Genomic DNA, 17,311 nt, shown 5'->3' with positions numbered 1-17,311 from the left:
ATTTGATGGCACAAGATGGATTGAAAGAAATTGAAAAAGTGATACAATAACATTAGAGAGACAGTGAAATACTTGAAAAAGTTTCCTAATCATTTATTTAAATTTGGTGAAATTGCTAGACAACTTGGTTTAACTACAACAAGAGAGTTTATGTACTGATGTTTTTACCAGATGGAACTTTATATATGATATGCTAGATTCTGCCTTCACATATGAAATAGTGTTTAGTCTTTATGCAGCTAGAGATGCTAATTACAAGTGGCTTCCTACTGAGCAAGACTAGTGGAAGTTTGAAAAAATTTAGAATATATTGACAGTGATAAATGATGCAACTAATGTGTTTTCTAGATCTACATTTTCTACTACAATCAATTCCTTTCATAAATTTATAATATTAAGAGAATATTACTATAAGAGGTAAATTCTTCTGATGAATACATTACGGCAATGGTAACAGTAATAAGAAGTAAGTCTGATAATTATTGGGGGTGAGTGCAACACATTAATGGCAATTACATTTATTCTAAAATGAAGCTTGTTGAGTTCTTTTTTTCTAAAATTTATTCAACAAATGAGGTTTTTGATGTTATTGCTTCAATTCAAGTTACATTAGAGGATATTACTCTACATATGTAGATGATTGCTCAGCTACCCAAGAATATAGTTCTAATGTAGCAAATATAACATCAGACATATCAAAGCTTCAATTTTCAGATAATAAGAGACCTATTACAAGGATCACTTCAGAATTTGATGATTTTCTAAAGTCTACTAGTACCTGTTAAATCAGAGTTGGAGATATTTTTGTGGGAGCCAAATGAAACATGTGATCTAACGCATTTGATATGTTAAATTAGTGAAAAATGAATACACTAAAATTTCATGTTATGTCTAAAATAGCTAGTGATATTCTTTCTATACTGATTATTACAGTAGCATCAGAGTCTACCTTTAGTGCTGGAGGGAGGGTATTAGATGATTATTGAAGTTTTTTTATTCCAAAAATAGTGAAAGCTTTGATTTGCACTGAGAATTTGATTAGAGCTACTTAAAAGACAATGAAATGTCCATATATAAGTATACTACAAATTAGTACTTTAATTTTCTTTATTTTTGTCGTTATAATTTATAACAGAAAGTTAAATCTTTTTTTGTCAGGAAGAATAGATTGAAGAAAGGATCTCCATATTGACTTGCCAGATTGTTTGATCACATATCTAGTATTAGTGTGATAATCCTGGTATTTATTGAATTTTACTAATGCTAATAATTTTGTATTCACATTAATTGTTTTCTTCTACTAACTTTTTTCTTAATTACTTGTAGAGAAAGATGACACTACTAATCAAGGTTTATTAGTGGCAATCATAGAGATAAATGTGTAATAGAGCCTTGCTTGTTTTGTAACCCTTGTAGGAAATTTTTAAATAATCATTTCCTTCTAATACTTGTGAGGATAATATTTAAGTGATCAATTGCTTGTACTTATAATCTTTGTGGGATAATTTCTAAGTGTTTATTTGCTTGTAAGTTGCAACCCTTGTGGAGATATTATTACCATAACTTTTTGTTGGTTTTGATTTATTGATTTTGTAACATTTGTAGGAGTAATTTTTTTTTACTTGTTACTTGTAGGTAAGTGATCAGTGATTTTGATTTATTTTTTACTTATCATTATAAGTTTGTTGCAAGCTTCAATTTAAATTTTTAAAGTTTATTTTTTTTCATGATATTTAATTGTAAAGTCCATGATGAATATACCCTAGCCCATTCAGCCCATAAGCTAGCTAGCCAAGCTCAAGGCTCGTTGAGTTGGGCTTGAGTCGAGCTGAGCTGAGCTTCTCCAGCTCAAATCGAGCTCGAGGCAGAATAAAAATGCTATGGAGCCGAGTCGAGCTAGGTCCAGCTCACTCAAGCTCGACTCGTTTACACTCCTACATGGGACTTCGGATTGGACACACAGATGTCAGATATAGTCAAAAACAAATAAGACGATGTGGAGGTTTCCTTCAATTTTTTTTAATAAAAAGCTCGTAGATAAATATTTTTATTAATTCAAACATCGAAACCTTGATTACAATCTTATACACGAAATGAGAGAGGAAATGAGGCAATGATCTTTGACACAATTTCCACACTTGTCCATATTAGATAGCAATTCGAGGTAAAGCGCTAGTATTTGGTCCAAAGCACAGAAATAATACAACAAAGAGAATATAGCCCTGTCTAATTTACAAGCGCAAAGGGCCTTAGTCTTCCTACGGTTCCGCTGCATTCCGACGGTTAAAACTCAAAATTTAGACCCCAAGGGAGGGAGAAACGGGAATCAACATGTAGAGCCAATAAAAGACTCCCCCACTAACCTACAAAGTTACAAGTATAACTAGAAAAAATAATAATCATAAGATAGCATTTAGATTAGATCTTTTCCAATGTAGCAAACTTTTTGGATAAAGTCTCAAAATATTTAGTAATGAAACCAAAATGTAAAGTTCCATGATGGCTCCCGTGAAGTCACGCTTGAAGGCGAATCGTAAGATTGGCCAAGTCTCTATCCGATCGCCAGCGCAGCTGACCTCTACCCTCATACGACAGGCGATGATAGCGACAACAACTATGGCCATGGTTGTAGCGGTGCAGGGACATTCAGGAAGAAGGGAGTAGACGGAAAAAAGAGGGAGAAGGGAGTTTGACTAATTAAAACCAAAAATGGGAAGAAGAATGATGGATGGAAAGGAGGCGGAGAAGAAGAACAAGGGAGAGAAGAAAAGAGGGAGGGGAAACCTCACATTGGAGGAGAGAACAAAAAAAAACACTCTCCCTAGTTCGAGCCAAAGTGGCTAGGGGAGTGGGAGGAGGCCGGAGATGGTGGTGTCTCAAGGGAGAGGAGGAAATTTTGTTTGCAAAAACTCTAGCAGAGCTCCACTTGGGCAGACATTTCTTATGACTTAAATCGAACCGTGGAGACTTTCCTCATGGACTTCTAATTAGAGTACCTAAGATTCATTCATATTATAGGCTTCTTAATTTGAGTCGCAATAGTTAATTTGCACTATATAAATTTAGTTTGCCATACCCCATCAACCTTGAATTTTGACAACCCACAGGCCGGGAGACACATTATGAAGAATATATTCTTTTACAAGTTACAACGTCAAAGCATATATAAGGCCCACTGCACATACCTTTTCTTGAAGGCCTTAATTATTCCATACATCTCAAAGTCCTAAAATTGACCATATATCTATCAACTAACAAGCTGAAAATAGCACTCCTCTTATAAAATTAACCTTACTTCTCACACCACCACCACCATCAGTAGGTAGACTTGAACGGCCGGTAGGACTTAAGGTCCAATATCACTCCGACGACGGACCCACACGCGGCGGCCAATGACACGATAAGACACGTCAGACTAAGCATCTGAAGGGCGAGCCACCTGCTCGTCCATTTCTTGATCTTCTTCTGGGCGATGTACATCTCGACGGGGAAGTAGACGGTGAGCGGCCAGAAGCCGAAGGCGCCGAGGATGCCGACGATGTCGTTGAAGAATGGCATGAGCATGGAAACGACGGTGGTGAGAACGACGAAGGCTGTGCGCCAGATTAGTCGGAAGAGGTTGAGCTTGTAGGTGCCGAGGAGGGGAATGGCAACCTCGTAGTCGTGGGTGATGAAGTCGCTCTTGGGCCACTTGTGGGTGCTCCATTTCTCTACGAACGCGAACAGAGGCTGGCAGTAGACCTGCATGCGATTTTGTTTACGGTGGTGTGTTTCCAACTTGCATGGTAAAAGAATGTTATTAAATCAAACTAAACTTCTATAACGAAAAAGACTACCTTACTCTTAAACTTAAATACCGGTTGATAGATATTTCACACTCTAAACTTAAATATATTTTTTAACATTAACAATCACCTGTTAGGAATAGTTTTTAAAAAATTAACCACAATGGTAATTCTCAAAGGCCGACGATTTCGATAGCAATTATAATATTTTAAAAAATATAATGACAATTAATTATGATATTATAAAGGTTTTCAGTTCCGATCATTGTAAAAGAATCCCAAAAGTTAAACTTATACTTTTTCTTCACCTCCTAAAGAAAGACCTTAAAGATTTCTACATTCATTTCGTGTAACTAAACAAATTGATGGTTTTCTCAACAACAACAACAACCAAAAAAAAAAAGAAGAAAAGCAAATGGGGAGCCTGACAATTTTGTCTTAAATGTACCGGACTACCATCGCTGTGGATACATGGAATTAATCTATATTCCAGCATATACATGCATGGTCCTTAGGAGTACCTGATAGGCTCCAACAAGGTGAACAACAATGGCGAGATTGGCTATGTCAAGAAGCCAGTAAGGGTTGAAGAATCCAAAGCCAGTGAGCAGGTTGCCCGGCGCGTCGTCGCCGAAGGCGGCATAGCCCATGCACCCGCAGAGGAGGTAGAAGGTTGTGGTGACTGCAATGCTCAGTATGGTGGCCTTCTTCATGGTCTTGTTCTCCGCTGGTGGGGATTTTATTGTATCCTAAAAAGTGTGAATGGATTAGTCTAGCTAAGTATTTTGATAGGAATGCAAATTTAAGTTCAAGAGACACTATATTTTGCTCTCATGAGTATCAACACTCTACCATATATTTATTGTTATGTTTAGTTTTTATTGCGTTAAAAGCCTTAATGGAAGTTACAATTATAGATAAATTAAAAGGAAATTGATCAAAGACATCGTGCCTTTGGGAAGAAGATAATGTATGGAAGGGAAGATTTTAGTGTAAATGAAGAGTAATTAAGGTATTTATATTTTTTATTGTTGAAAATAACAAAATATTCCATTCCCTGCTGCCAGGTTAATTTTAACTCGGAGTGGTTTTTTAAGGAGTAAATTCATAATCCAGGAATTGATTAATAAATATTAATAAAATAAGGTGTGAATGATAATAAAAACAAAATATAGAGTGTTTTTGATTAACTTTTCTAAATTAAATTAGCTATCTATCAATGATGACAATAATATCCATATGTAAGTTAAACTAGTCCTCATGACAAGTTTGTTGAGCGGTAGTTTAATCTTTTAGTTTTTAAAGTAATAGAATTTTCTCTACTTCTTAAGCAACTATTGTGTTAAATTTAAAATATTTTTACATAATTATCATCCAGAGCTTTCAAAATATTATTAACCATTATATTTTTTAAAAATATTCACCAAAATTAGGAACACTTTAAAAAATGCCACCGTTTGGTTAAATCTAACTAACCATAGTTAAAACTGAACCTAGATTAACAAAAGACCATTTTGTACAAATTGCTTAATATATTTCTAAACCTCTATAATGAAACAATATCATAGTACGAGAAAAGAACATTTTATTTTGCTTTTGGTAAGAAAAATGTTTAGTGATAAGTATATTTCGCTTTAAACTTCAAACAAATAAAGGTATTTTTAGTTATTATTAATAAGTATTTGTCACCTTAGTAACTATTAATTTGTTAAGATTATTTAATAAAAGTAAAACACGAAGATCGAATAATAATACAATAATTACAATCTAATCTATTGATTAGCTGGAAAAATGGCTATGATTTTCTTCTAGGGGAGTACCTGGATCTCAATAAGGATGATGGAGTAGGAGTAGGCAAAGGCAATATCCCCAAGAGCTTGGAGGCTCCTCCACAGCTTCTGCATGGGAGTCACTGTCCCTTGCTTGGTTACTATACCAATGCTGATACCCATGAGGCTGCCCTTGAAACTTCCATTGTCTGCAACCTCAAGAATGAGATTGTATTGATAGGTTGAAGTCGTATCATCAAAGAAGTGTGGCTTAGTATTTTATTTTTATTTTTATAGCAAAGTAGGGCTTTAATTTGTAAATAATAAAAAGAGAGTTTTATTTTAATATTGCTAAATTTTAGGTGGTATTTATAATTTTTCTGTAAACAATACTTTTCTTTACATATATTAGTGCATTCATATAAGTGAACTTTAATATGCCGTAAAGAAAGAAGCATAAGATAGCCAATGAAATAATGCTCAAATAGTTAAAATGCTTACATTGTTATGAAATATCTTGGTTCGAATTATAACAATACTATTCACAATACTATTTGATTGAGACATTCACATCTCTCTCTTAAAAGGGGAACTTTTATTGTTATGCTCTAGTTGGGCGGGGAATGGTAGTGCTAAATCTAACTAACATTCCTTCTGTTGGGCCCATATATATATATATTATGTCTACTACTACTTTGCTGCAACATGAACTTTGGGCTTTCAAGCACTGAGCATGTCCTACCACTTCCATAAAGTGAAGGTACTCCTTGCTATTGATGAATAAATGCATTATTATATTTCCATCTCTTAACTTTAGAACACCACCCAATATTTCTATTTTGAGCCCATGCTTTCAAATTCGTTATAAGAAAAAAAGAAGAAGGAAGAATACCTGCTACTTTGGCGATGCCCAAGCTAAGGCCAACGGTAGAGTAGGTGAAGGACATTACGGCGGCGACGATGGAAAGCCACCAGACTTGATCAAAGTCTGGGATCTGGGAGAATAATATTTCCGTAATCCCAAAGATGATCATATACATGTTGCTTGACATGTGACATGGATCTTTGCCTCCGCTTGCATGGAAACAATTTGACCTCTTTATTGCCCTGCATTCAAGCAATTAATACCATTATTTATGGTGGTCATAATCTTTCATTAGAGTTTAGGAACACTTCTTTTTGCATATCAGACCGCTGTATTAATATTTTTCTTTTTACTTTATTATAGATTATGAATCCGTAGACGTTCGATTAGATAATGAATTTTGAGTGTAGCTCTTCTCGATGCATATATAGATTAGACATCTGAGTTTTAGTCCTTCTCGATGCCTTCTTATTGTTATCAATATGCTATTATACAAATTTTAAGTAAAACTCACATCATGCTGATTGAAGCAGCAATTGTGTAGCCAATAGCTACACCAAATAAGTTCACATACTGAATGGCTCCACAGACTTTAACTTTTGGTCCACCTACACAATCATTACTAATTAATCCATCTCACCATCACAAAAGTATCACTTACCTACCACTTAATTGAAGAGAGCAAATTAATAACTATCCCTTACCTAAGTTGGTCCTCACAGCATCCATGTACGTATAATTTCTTCTGCCGGTAGCCGGATCGCCGGACCGGTAACAGTCAGCTAGGAGGCTGGAGGTGTAGTAGATGACGAAGGCGAACAGGATCATGACGGCCGGCCCTGCGATCCAGCCCAGTTGTCCAATGGCCCATGCAAGTGAGAGGACTCCTGAACCTATAACTGCTGTGATTATGTGTGAACTGGCAGTCCAAACAGTACCTGTCAAAGTTATATGTTAGATTAAGTGGCAATTAAGGCGGAAATAAAGAGAATTAATTATTTGCATGTAATTCTTTTATTGACTGAGAGCATGCAGGTTAATTATAAGCTAAATATAAGAGTTAGTTGTTCTTGATATATAAGTTAGACAAAAAATTAGCTACAAATGGACTAAAGCAAGCACACATAGGAGAACTCAAATTTGCGCTCACAAGTGAGTATGCTCTTACCACTGCAGTGGTGGTCCTATTTATGCATTTGGTAATAAAGAGGAAGGCAGTTGGTTGCCAAGTTAGGCCCCTCTTTCAGTATATAAATTAATTTTGAGTGAAGAAATAACTAGTTGATGTATGTTTAGTTTCTTCATCTTGAATGCAAACTAATCTTATAGACTAAGTGAGTTGCCTTTAGGAAGAGAGAGAGAAAGAGAGAGAGGGAGAGAGATGATAATCCCCTGTGTGCAAGAAAGCCAATCACCTGTTCTTTTAAGGCGTCCATCGTCGTCAAAGCATTTAGAGTATACCGGAGGATTGACAGCTTCAGCATCCGCAAGTACCGGCTTCGGTTGGCTCTCTACTTGCAGATACGATCTCATATCACGATTCTCATCCATCTACGTCATCAGAAAAGATGAATAAAATTAATCTCCAAAAAAACTTACCAAAAAATACTAATTAATTATGTATATATATATATCTATCTGTAAGTAAATTAATTACGACGCTGTCATGAATCCTGGATGGAAGTGTTCGGCTCCTGGGCAACATTGTCTAGTATATCGAAGCAGCTTAATTTAGGGAGGTATAATACTACTATAAACTAAGAGGGAGAAGAATATCGAGGTATGTTACTAAAAGAGAAACGGGACTTAATTTTATAAGGAGAGTGACCGAGGGTTGAGTGCGTGGGGACTATTATATCGGATGTTTCCTTAGCCTTTTCTCCAGTGGGAAAAAAAAAGGTGGACGTGCCTCATGCCGTCAATTTTTTGTTGCTTAAAATGCCCTTCCGTTCTTTGAGATTTGATCTCCAATAAAAGATGGAATGACAAAAATTTGTTATATAAGTTCAATAGATCAGCATGACCTTAGGGCATGATATATAAAATCAAATTAATACATATATTTAGCATTTGACTTGAAAAGAATAATTATCGATATATAATGCTAGACTTGCAAAATAATTTTTAGTTACTTGATTATTTTCTTGAATTTCTAGGACGTGCAGACATATTAGTAATGCTAATAAAAATTAGAGAAAGTAAATACTTCAGGAAATGGTCTTTTCAATTAATGAACTTTTAAATGCAATAAGGAAATAATAGACTTGGTATTAACATAAGAGGGCAGAAATATTATAATGAATCCATATATAAAAGAAAAACAATAAGGTTTAAGAGGAATGTTATTAGATATATATAAAACCATGAGCATTCACTATGCAGTTGTCATAATCTTAATCTTTTACATTGTGTTAGTGCTATTTTATAGTTGCAAGATCACGTTCACAAAACACACTCTAGATCATATGTATATTTTTAGTTAATATATTTATGGTTACGGAAATCTTCAACTAGATCACTAGAGTGAAGTTTGAGAAATCATAATTCAAAATCCAAAATTCAAAATCCAAAGTTCTTCATTATAACAGTTGTTTTGTAGAGGATAGTCCAATGACAATCTCCAATGGTCGAATGGTAGATCTAGTGTTTGACCTGTTTACCGACCGATAGTGAGGAACCCTGTGCCCATCACCACAGTTCAAAGCTGATTTGAAGACTAATTGAGTAGTGGAATTGAAGACCCTAATACTCCCTCATCGACATGTTGAACGGTGTAGCCACTTTTGACCGGTAGTATCGAGCAAATGTAGAGTGGAAGCTTTTAATAAAGAATCAAAATCACACCGATCATGTAGGATCTCTCATTCTACATAAAAGCTCCTTAGGGCATTGGTGTTTCTCTCACCACAAAGAAAATATTGAAAGCTTCCAAGAGGAGATGTGGAGAGAGATCAATCCCTATATGCAAAGGTTCATCATATTGGCGCTTTTAAGATGATGACCTTTGGGGAGTAATATGTTGCTCTTATCACCACCACAAGCTAAGTTGGAGAGAAAGTCTATAGATAGGTCCACACACTAAGGTAAGGGCACTATTGAAATTAGGGCTGTCAAAATAATCGAGCTAGGCATAATCGATAACTCGATAAGGCTCCATATATATATAAATAAATAAATAAATAAATAAATAAATAAATAAATATATAAATATATATATATATATATATATATATATATATATATATATATATAACATGAATTATTAGATCTTTTGATCTAATTGCTCAATTGCTATTTCTTTATAGTTGAATTAGGCTTTATTTCAAATTTGATTCAAGTCTAAATTAATTCAAATTTTCTTAGGTTAAAAAAAAAACTTAAATTGATAGAATTTGAAATTACTAATTGTGCAGCTCGTTTAAGCTCATGCTCAGATTCGAGCTTGATCACAAATCTAGGCTTAAAATTTCACAAGCTCGATCAAGCTCAGCTCGTTTACATCCTTAGTTAGGATTTGACTAATTCATTAGGAAGAATCTGGGCAAGTGTCTCTATTATGTACTATTGGCTAAACTACTTACAACATTTAGCTCTCCAGGTGGAAAATACTACAAAATCTATCAAGAGAACTAGCACTTTAGATGCAATGTTTAGAAACAATAGTCATAACTTGAAGCTCCCAAAACATGCAAACACACAATAAATAAAAATAACAAGATTTACGTCGTCTATCACAAACTAATTACTAATAGGATATAGTCAAATCAAACGACTTATAATCCTCACGTTGATCATACACAATACTTTGATGATACATGGTCAGTTATAAGCCTCCATCTTTGAGACGCTTACTCAGATTTTCTCACAGATGAATAATTCAATCCCAGTAGTTCCTTCTCCTTGTTACGTAAATCTAGCTACATATCTTTTCTTTCAACTCAGGTTGTAGAGGGAGTGAGAACAATAATATTGGAATTTAAAGATAAATAATTCTAATTGACGATTACGATATTATAAAAGTTTTCAGTGGCAACTATGTAATAATTTTTTTATTGGTCGAGAAGATCCTAAAAGATAAACCAAAGCTACAGTTGTACCAAACTGAAGAACCACCGGAGCCAAGGTGGAAATATCTGAGGAGGCGTGGCGTAGTGGGGAGAGACAAAGATAACGACGTTTACGTTAGTGTGCCAAATAAACCCCCCCACCTCCTGTTGCTTATGCTCGTACGCGTCACCCAGCACAAAAGTATATCTCTCTCTCTCTCTCTCTTTTTCTGGAGGTAGAGTCGGCTCTAGAAGTCGCCGTCTTCCAGGGATATATCGACCCAACGCCCTATTACGATTAAGAGAATCTTTTCCCCCCTGTTAATGGCCAACATCTCCTCCTAACTTTTGGTACATCAACTCTATCCAGAATTCTGAACCAACTATGCCTGTCTAGGCTTCTTAGTGAGCCACTTCATGGCGGTGCCTGAGCATTCAGAGACAGATGGATCACTTCCACTTTCTGACCCAATTAGTGGCTCAAATCAATTAATGCCCAAATCCAGAGGCAGTGTACATAAGCCACTAGAAAAAATTTGTGTACTAGGAGTGAGATAGCTGGATATCATGGAAGCTCATGTTGGAAATTACCTCACAAATAGACCACAAAATAGACAAGAAAATAGAGTTTAACAAGCTAGATGAAGCTTTTCTCTGATTGCTTGAACTCTTTACACCATAAGACTTGAGACTTGAGACACTCTACACATGCATACACACATATAGCGTCCAAACGACTCTATACTATATTTTAGCCAATGGGATAATAATGCTTAGTTGGTTAATGGGGCACATGTGTAACAGTTTTTCTTAAACTCAATTTATTATGGTTCATGTCTTTATTTGTTATATCAAAAGGTCGTAATGATTAAAATATTTTCTTAATGATTGAGATAAACATTTTTGATTGAGATAAATATGGTAACATATTGGTTCATAGTAATGAAGCTTGATGGGAGCTAGACTATATATAGTGGATTTGATCTCTAAACTTAATCATTTAATTTAGAAAATCTACACCATCAATTTAGGGTGTTTAAGAGCTTAGAAGAGCTAAAGCTAATGTGAGAAAAATCAAAGAGTGTGAGATGTGAGTTTGAACAAAATGGCCGGAGTATCATGATCTTTAGGATTTTTAATTTTTAATTCCTTTATAGAGTTCTTTTTTTTTTTCTATTTTTTGAATTGTATTTGTACTTACATTTGGTATCAAAGCTCAATTAGTCTTTGCCTTAGTGCGAACCCGACTTCGAGGATAGATCTAGGCTAGTTGTAGAATCGCTTTTCCATACAGTTGGGAGAGAATATTTGTCAAATATTTTTAAGTTGTTGAAAAATTATGATACTAGATGAATTCGCTTTGTAACTCCTCGATCATTGGTATTCAAGCCCTTTTTAGATTCATATTAGATCTTAGTCTGATCTGGATGGAAGACCGACAATGGTGTTCGTGGAGGGTGTGGTGGTGACTGCAGTTTAGAGGGTAGCAATGGTGGATCGACTTGTAGATGGTGATGGAGATGGAGGGTGGATGGTTGTGGTGATGAATATGTAGATCAATGCATTTGAATGGAAGAGAAGGGAGGAGTGGGTTGGTCTTATGAACTAGGAGGATTAGCGAACGAGGAGAGAGGAGAAGCTTCAGCCTTTAAGAGAGAAGGGCATTGACCTGGCTTGAGAGAACATGAGGAAGGCTAGGGAGGACAAAATTGAGAGATAGAGGCAATGTGATAATCCTTCACTTCTTTATTTATCCTAAACTCAATTTGGATTGCACTCTACATATATATAGAGGCTAATTCAAAACTAACTCGAACTAGGATTTGCCTTAAATGCTTAAATAACTTAATTAAGACTTATATGACTTAATTAAGACTTGCTTTAAGGGCTTACATGACTTAACTAAGACTTGTCTTAACTAAGAGATAAACATGAATAAACTAAAAGATAAATAGACTCAACTTATCAAGTCCAATATCCCCATGATGTGATCTAACTTGAATTTAGGCTAAACATTGAATTTGTGGACAGCCTAAATTCAACTTAGAAAAAATGAGAGTTTTTATATACATATTTAAATTATATTGTGGACAGTTTTGCAGAATAATTCTTAAGCATTATTTTAATTTGCTTACATATGTTATTTATTTATGTTTAGAATAATATGTGTAATTTTAGGGTGAACTAAATTGTGCAAATTGATTGATTATGATCATTAAGTATTGCATAAATTGATTATTTATGTTCAAAATTAATACATGCAATTTTGGGATGAGTTTATATGTTTGAAAACTTGAAATTAGGTAATATCTGCATGCTATATAGCTTTCAAAATATGCAATATAGAAGAATTCTCATAAAAGTTTGAAATTTTCAGCATAAAAAAACAATGATGTCTAAGTGATTTATCTGAGTTTATTTAATTAGAGAATAAGCACAACATCACTAATTAAATGAAATTACACACATAAAGTAATTTTAGACATTAATTGTTATTAATTATTTAAATATAATAAAATTTATCCCACATGGATTGTTATTATATTTTAATAATTAATTTGGATCGAATATCAAATTATTCATAACTTATCCACATGAATTATGAATTAAGTGATAATTTGATAGTTTTATCATAAAGTTTAATCGAAGATAGAAAATATCAAACTATACTCATTATATACCCTTTGAATTATGAATTAAGATAGTTTGATAAATTCCATCATAAAGAATAATGAATCTTATTGAAATAAAAATTGTAATGGCGTGAGTCCAAGTCAGCATCCAACCCCACCGACACACTAGAATGATAAGTTCATAGGGGCTTTAGGCCTAGTTATCTTCCTTTATTGCATTTTTATTTTTGCACATGGATTCTTAGTTTATTGGTTGGGACCAATTGAGTCGGTCCAGTTAGATTAGCTGAATCAATTAGGATAGCTACCTATAAAAGGCTGTTGCGAGCATCCTTAATTATCAACCAAGATCAATATTCATTTTTCTTCATTAAGAGTAGCTAATTAATTATCATCTTGATTTGCTTGCCCCACCAGCAAAATGGGATTTAATGTGTTTGAATAGCCTTATAGGCATTTGAACTCTAATTCCCAAGAGAAGAAATGGGTTAAAGCTATTCGAATAGCCTTCCGCGTTTGAATGGTCTTCTTGGTGTTCGAACGCTCGACAGCAAGGATCCCAGGTCTATGTGTTTTCTTTAATTATTTTTGTTTATGTTGGGTAGTCGGACTCGAGCCTAATGCCAAATCTAGGTAAGCTATGGAGCCACTTATAAAATTATGTTGTGCACTTGGTTAGCCAAACTGGAATTATTGAATCGTCTTCTATCTTCCAATCTTTTTCTTTTTCATTCTTTTCTCCCACCTTGTTCAACCACCCTAGGCAAACCTAGGTCCTTTCCCGTTCGACTAGCCAATGCCACCTGCCCCTAGGTGACGATCCACCTTCTCCCTCCTCGCTCCTTCACACTACTACCGACCTACCAGGCTACCATTATCACCATTGCCACCCTGATAACTTCATCTTAAGCCAATCACCACCACCCCACTCAGCTCTCCCGTTTCCACCATATGTTCTAATAGATTTGTCCTTCATCTCGAATCTATCATATCTCCAAATCCATTTGTCGGTCGTATCATTGAACCTCAAGCCTTAAAGATTCACGGTAGACCTAGCTTTCGCCTCAAAGATCATTGGACTCATATAGATCGTTGGAGTAGGAAGACACCTTTGAATCACCAAACAAAGGGGTGTCTATCATAGAGCTTGTCCTTGGCTTCGTAAGAGAGAGTGACCCACATGGAAGCCCTAGCAAGGGGGTCCACTAGCCGAGGCTTAGGAATGGACCCATTGCTAAGCCATCATCTTTGCAATGTCGTCCATGTTGGGCACCCCTAATCAAGGGGGAGGGTTTGCAATGCAGTAACCGGAGGAGACTCACCATCGAAGAGGTGGCCGACTGGAGGACCAAGAGCCTTTGTTTCTTGATAGATTACAGAACGATTTCTTCAAGATCTGAATTTATTGCAAGAAGCAGTCTGTGCAATTGAGGAAAAATATTCACCAAATATTCTCCTGTAGTCAGAAAATTATGAAACCAAGTGGGATCGATCCGTAACTTTCTGATCTACGTTTTTCGTATTTAGCCCTTCATAGATTCAAACTGCAACTAGGACAAAAACACGATATAGTGCGGATGATGGTGATGGTGACGGGTGGAGTGCATATTAGGGTTATGGATGATAATGGAGATGAGGGTGGATGGTTGATGTTGTTTAAGAGATAAAGACAAAGGGAAAGAAGTGGTTGAGATCCCAAGGAAGAGGGAGAACTCGACAAATGAAGGAGATTAAAAGTTAGGAGAGACCTTGCTAAGGTTGGTGAAGAGGGAGGAGGAAGATTAGAATAGAGAGACTAGAGAGAAGATAGAGAGGCATAATGATTTTGGCTATCATCCATACCTTTATAGAGGCTAGCCAATAAGCCAAAATATAATTATTAACTCTAATTCTAGTAGACTCATGCCGATCGTGTTCGAACGCGCTTGAACACACAAAAAGCGTTATTTGTCGATGCGAATTTGATGCAAACGTTCGAACGCGGTGTTCGAATGCACTGGACCGTGTTCGAATGCGCATTTCACGTTCTCTATTTTTGCGAATCTAATGCAGGCATTCGCAAAGGCGTTCAAACGTGCCCCCAACTGCGTTCGAACGCAACCTACAGAAAATTTATTTTAATGAAAATAAATAACTAATGTAATAAGAAAAGACTCTAACTAAGTGTATCATTTCTACTATAAAAAGAGATTTATGCTTGGCCACAAGTGCAAAAGGCAGCTCTTAGCCATTGTGATCCTAGATGTGGACGAGGAGGCACGGAATGGAGGAGGAGGTGATGTGGAGCGAGTTACGGACCTAGAGGTGGACGAGGTTCACAAAAGTCGAGTTAAGCTTGCATGCTTACTTGGGCTCACGGGCCCCTCGCACCATATGGGTTAAGGGCATGGTGAAGAACGCGCGAGTCATGATCCTACTAGATTCGGGCAGCACACACAATTACATAGAGTTAAAATTAGTGAGACTGCTTAGGTTAACCATGAGCTTGACTATTGGGTTTGATGTGGTGATAGGAGATGGAACAGTCCTTTGGTTGGACGGGAAGTGTGAGGTTAAGGTCCAAACCCAAGGTCATGAGTTTGGGCTTGACTTGTACCTACTTGCACTCAAGGGGGCGAACCTTGTTATAACCTAGCTTAAATAGACGTGTTAGTTGATCCAGCAAAGTCTCAGATTGACTTCGCCAAGCGTAGTGGTCTAGGGAGCGCAATTGCTAGAGCACGGGAGAATGAAGAGTAATGATTTAAGCAAGAGCCCCTTCATTCATTGAGTTGGAGGAATCCACAAGAGGCCCGCCCGGTACACATATGCCTTCTAAAAATCAGTAGTAGTGCTTCGCTCTTCTGTCTGCTCGTCTGGCAAGCGTGCGTTGGCGACACGGAAGGAGGCATTGGAAAGACTAGACACCATTCTTTCTCCTTGAGTCGATTTCGCATTGGATGTCATTGAAATTGTGTGCATGGCACAACGTGGCTGGCCACATGCCATGTAGAGGGCGTGCGTTGAGGATGCCACGCGTCCCCAGTTGTCGGCCCGCCTAGCAAGGCCGGGCCAGCTGGTTGCAGGAGGCCCCTTCACTACCACAACCCTCACTAGCTCTCCCACCACCTCTCTCTACTTATTCTCCCTCTCTTCTGGTCTCCCTCTCTCACACACTTTCTCTCTTTCTCTCCCCCTTGCCGACACTGGCCTATCGTCGTCATCACCACCAGTGAGCTTCCTTCTCTCTCTTCTCTCTCTTAGTATGTCTATCTGTCTGTCTGTCTCTGGTTTGCTGGAACCAAGCCGCCGATGAGAGGTCAACTGCCAGCAATGATCAAGTCCCCTCCCTACTGGCCCGGTTACCCAACTCCTTCCCCCCTCCTCCTCCTCCTCCTCCTCCTCCTTTCCTTCTTTTTTTCTTTCTTCTTCTTCCTCACTTTCTGACTTCCTCTACTGCAATAGTGCTGGGCCAAGCCTAGCACTATAGCAGAGCTCATTTTCTCTTCTTCTAGTTATGTAGTTATTTTCTAAAGATAAGATAAATTAGTTTATATACCCTGTAACTATTTTGATAATTTATACTCTCTAATATGATTATTAGTTAGTATAATAATTAATTATTATAACTATAAATATATCTTTAACTTATACATAGTTATAAACTCAATATATATAGTTATATTGATAATAATCTTATATTCATGTTTATATTATATATAACTATTTTAACATTGCATTATTATATACTATCTTTGTATAAAATAAGATACTAAGCTATGATAATTATTTTATATGATCATATAATAATTATTATGTATAATTAGTGATTAATTAAGTGTAGTAATCATAAAATAATTGAATTATACTTAGATATTGTATGTACTATATTTTTAATTATATTATTATATATTTGGTCTTTTATGTTTTAAGTTAAAAGAGATTAATTATTATATGCCTAATATACGAGTAGGAAACTAGAGTCCTTAAAAAAAATATAATCTATATTAACAACATATTAATGTTTTCATAATTATATATATATATATATATTAGTTATGTAATAAAATTGTATAAATTATCATATATTACACAAATGGATTCTAATTGAATAAACAACTAACGTCATACTACTTAAATATTTTTAGATCCCGAATCCTCTTATTTGGGATCCTGTTAACCCCACTAGTGATGAGTTGACACTCAGTTAATGAACATGAGGTTACTTGATTTG

At 35.8% G+C, this 17,311-nt stretch overlaps 1 protein-coding gene across 1 annotated transcript; it reads right to left on the bottom strand.

The window, feature by feature from the left end:
• Positions 1 to 3,089: 3,089 nt before the first annotated feature.
• On the bottom strand, positions 3,090 to 8,210 carry LOC140763146 (amino acid permease 4-like). Its single transcript, XM_073101211.1, has 8 exons — positions 8,077 to 8,210; positions 7,835 to 7,970; positions 7,124 to 7,357; positions 6,934 to 7,027; positions 6,447 to 6,661; positions 5,606 to 5,763; positions 4,307 to 4,534; positions 3,090 to 3,741 (listed from the first exon to the last, which is right to left on the bottom strand). The coding sequence occupies exons 1-8, from the start codon at positions 8,122 to 8,124 to the stop codon at positions 3,316 to 3,318; spliced, it is 1,539 nt and encodes a 512-aa protein (XP_072957312.1). The 5' UTR covers positions 8,125 to 8,210; the 3' UTR covers positions 3,090 to 3,315.
• Positions 8,211 to 17,311: the final 9,101 nt, after the last annotated feature.

Source organism: Typha angustifolia, chromosome 7, assembly GCF_048772165.1.
Source record: "Typha angustifolia cultivar Huaian chromosome 7, ASM4877216v1, whole genome shotgun sequence".
NCBI lineage: Eukaryota > Viridiplantae > Streptophyta > Magnoliopsida > Poales > Typhaceae > Typha > Typha angustifolia.
Note: the sequence above shows the minus strand (reverse complement) of the source record. Positions and strands in the feature narration are given on the sequence as shown.